Source organism: Carlito syrichta, unplaced genomic scaffold, assembly GCF_000164805.1.
Source record: "Carlito syrichta isolate Samal-C Ts95f unplaced genomic scaffold, Tarsius_syrichta-2.0.1 Scaffold306975, whole genome shotgun sequence".
NCBI classification, from domain to species: domain Eukaryota; kingdom Metazoa; phylum Chordata; class Mammalia; order Primates; family Tarsiidae; genus Carlito; species Carlito syrichta.
This window is the reverse complement of record NW_007251071.1, coordinates 1207410-1209687: the sequence shown is the minus strand read 5'-3', so window position 1 is coordinate 1209687 and position 2278 is coordinate 1207410. Positions and strand designations below refer to the sequence as shown.

The 2278-nt window shown below is 38.7% G+C and overlaps 1 protein-coding gene across 1 annotated transcript; it reads right to left on the bottom strand.

Moving 5' to 3' along the window:
* Positions 1-366: 366 nt before the first annotated feature.
* Positions 367-2277, bottom strand: OTUD1 (OTU deubiquitinase 1; the record flags this gene model as incomplete). The annotated part of the gene is made up of 1 exon (XM_008063644.2): positions 367-2277. A coding segment is annotated over one exon (666 nt), but the record flags the coding sequence as incomplete, so codon positions are not given.
* Between the last annotated feature and the right edge of the window lies 1 nt (position 2278).

The following is a 2278-nucleotide window of genomic DNA, read 5'->3' as shown; positions in this document are numbered from 1 at the left end:
CTTTAAAACATTAAAATCTATACTGAGAGTGGGTGGGACACAAAAGTATGACATTTCATTGGACATGGTGCTGGTTAACACAAAACGCTGCACTTCCTTGTTCACTAGCCAACAAGTACAGCTATAATTTTAAATAGGAATTGTAATTAGAAATAATGAGAGCAATTTCTTGAGTTACTCCACCTTTAAATTATATTTTATTGAGACTTATCCTTTGAAATTACTCATGATTAACCTACCCTGTTCATGCAAGACTTTAGGAAACTTCTTTCATAATTCTGTGGCATCTTTAGGAAAAAAAATTGTGTACATGTGAGAAAGTTCTGACAAACATCCAATTAAAAAAACACTCTCTCCAAAAAGACGTTGTAAAAGTAAAATTTTGCATTTTATTCATTCATTCCATCAGCTGGGAATTGCTCTATTGTACAAATACAGTTTTGTACAAAAAAATCACAAAATGTTACAAAATAAAAAAAAGTACAAACTGCATTACTTAATAAATAGGACTAAAAGTAGTTAAAGTGGCAATGAGATAGATTTTAGGTTGGAAACATTGTTTGACCCAGCAAACCATACAAGCTCTGTTTAAAGACATTTTTACATTAATACAGGGCAATCCTATTTTGCCTTTTGAAAGAATTTAAAAGGAATATTAAGACAGTATTCTCCTGCTATGAAAAGACTGCCAAGGTTGGCTCCAGGCATTTATGTTGTTAGTTTTTAAATCTGTTTAGTTGAATCCAAGAAGCTAAATAAAGCAGGAGGCTATTTCATCACAAAGTTTTATACCACGTTAAAATTCTTGTATAACAAAATGACAACTGTAAATAAAAACAATTGAGAGCACCAGACAATCTACTCTAAACATCAACCAGAGTACAGAATAATCACTCTGCCATCAGCAAATATCAGACTTTCATTCAAGTGAGACCTGGTACTATCCCTTAAAAAAAAAAAATCTTTCCACAACCTTCCCTTAAGTATTTCTCCTTAAAAGACTGACCGTTTCTTAAAAAAAATAATGATTTCAAAACAACAAATCTGTTTCATCAAAATGGAATGGGCCAATCATCTGGTAACAAGAATGCATCAAAATCTACTTGAAATAACTACCTAAGAATTGTCAACTTCAAATTTCAACAACATAAAACAACTACTAAATCACAAACTCTATTCAAAATAATAAACTTCATATAAAGCACTTCTCTGGATTTAGGCCTGAAAGCTGTTTGTCAAAATGAAACACATCATAAATGAAAGTACACCAATTTTTAAAAATGTTGTGCAAAAATACATTTTTATAGAAAATAGACTACCAGGAATGAACAAATTTACACTGTGAGAAATTAGCTTGCAAACTAAGTAGTGCTCACTTTATAAAGCAAATTATAAATAGCAGTAGAATCACCCAAAGCTATCATGAAACATCATTTAGGTGCCCAGCAACCTTCAGCTCTGGGAAAACATTCAAAAAGATGATTAAGGCATTACACCTACAGCAAATCTACTAGGAAGTTTAAAAGTGCTTTACCCTGATTAGAGTTCACGTGATTCTCCAAACACAAGTTATGTATGCAATTTTCCCAGGGTGTAAGGTTTCCAGACATTTCAAGAGCATGCATTTTGTTCAATATACATTTTCGATAGGGATATGGCCATAGATTTGGCAAGTTCTTCATCGCGTTTTCTTTGCACTTGAGTTTGTTTGCACCAGTTGTCGTACTCTGGGTTAGGATAGGAGTGATCAAACACCGCATCATAGTGTCCATTACTGAGCCAGCTGAGCCAAATACTAGGCCTTAGGGAATCCTCTGGGCCCAAATAGTGAATCATGGTAGACACTGTGGGGCTCTCCAACCTCCCTCCGGTAGTTAGGTGTATATTCACATTCAGCATCTGCCCCATAGCCAGCAATTCAGGGTACCCAGCCCATGCCCCGTCTTGGGCGGCAGCAATGATAAACTCCCCCACGTCGCCCTCAATCAGGGGGCTAAAGTGGTCGAGATGATCGGCGATGTAGTGCACCGTCTGCTCCCTCAGCTCCCGGTGCAGGCTCTGATCCCCGTACACCGTCTTGCTGACAGCTCGGTAGAGGCAGTTGCCGTCGGGAATGATGTGGAATCGGAACTTGCTCCTCTGTCGCAGGTACTTGTCCTGCTTCTCCACCTCGGCCAAGTACAGGGCTAGCTTCTCGTCTCTGGGATCCGACCTGGAGACAACCACCGTCTCGGCCGCGCTGCTCTGGGCGACCTCGCTGCTCCGCGCGGGGGGCGCC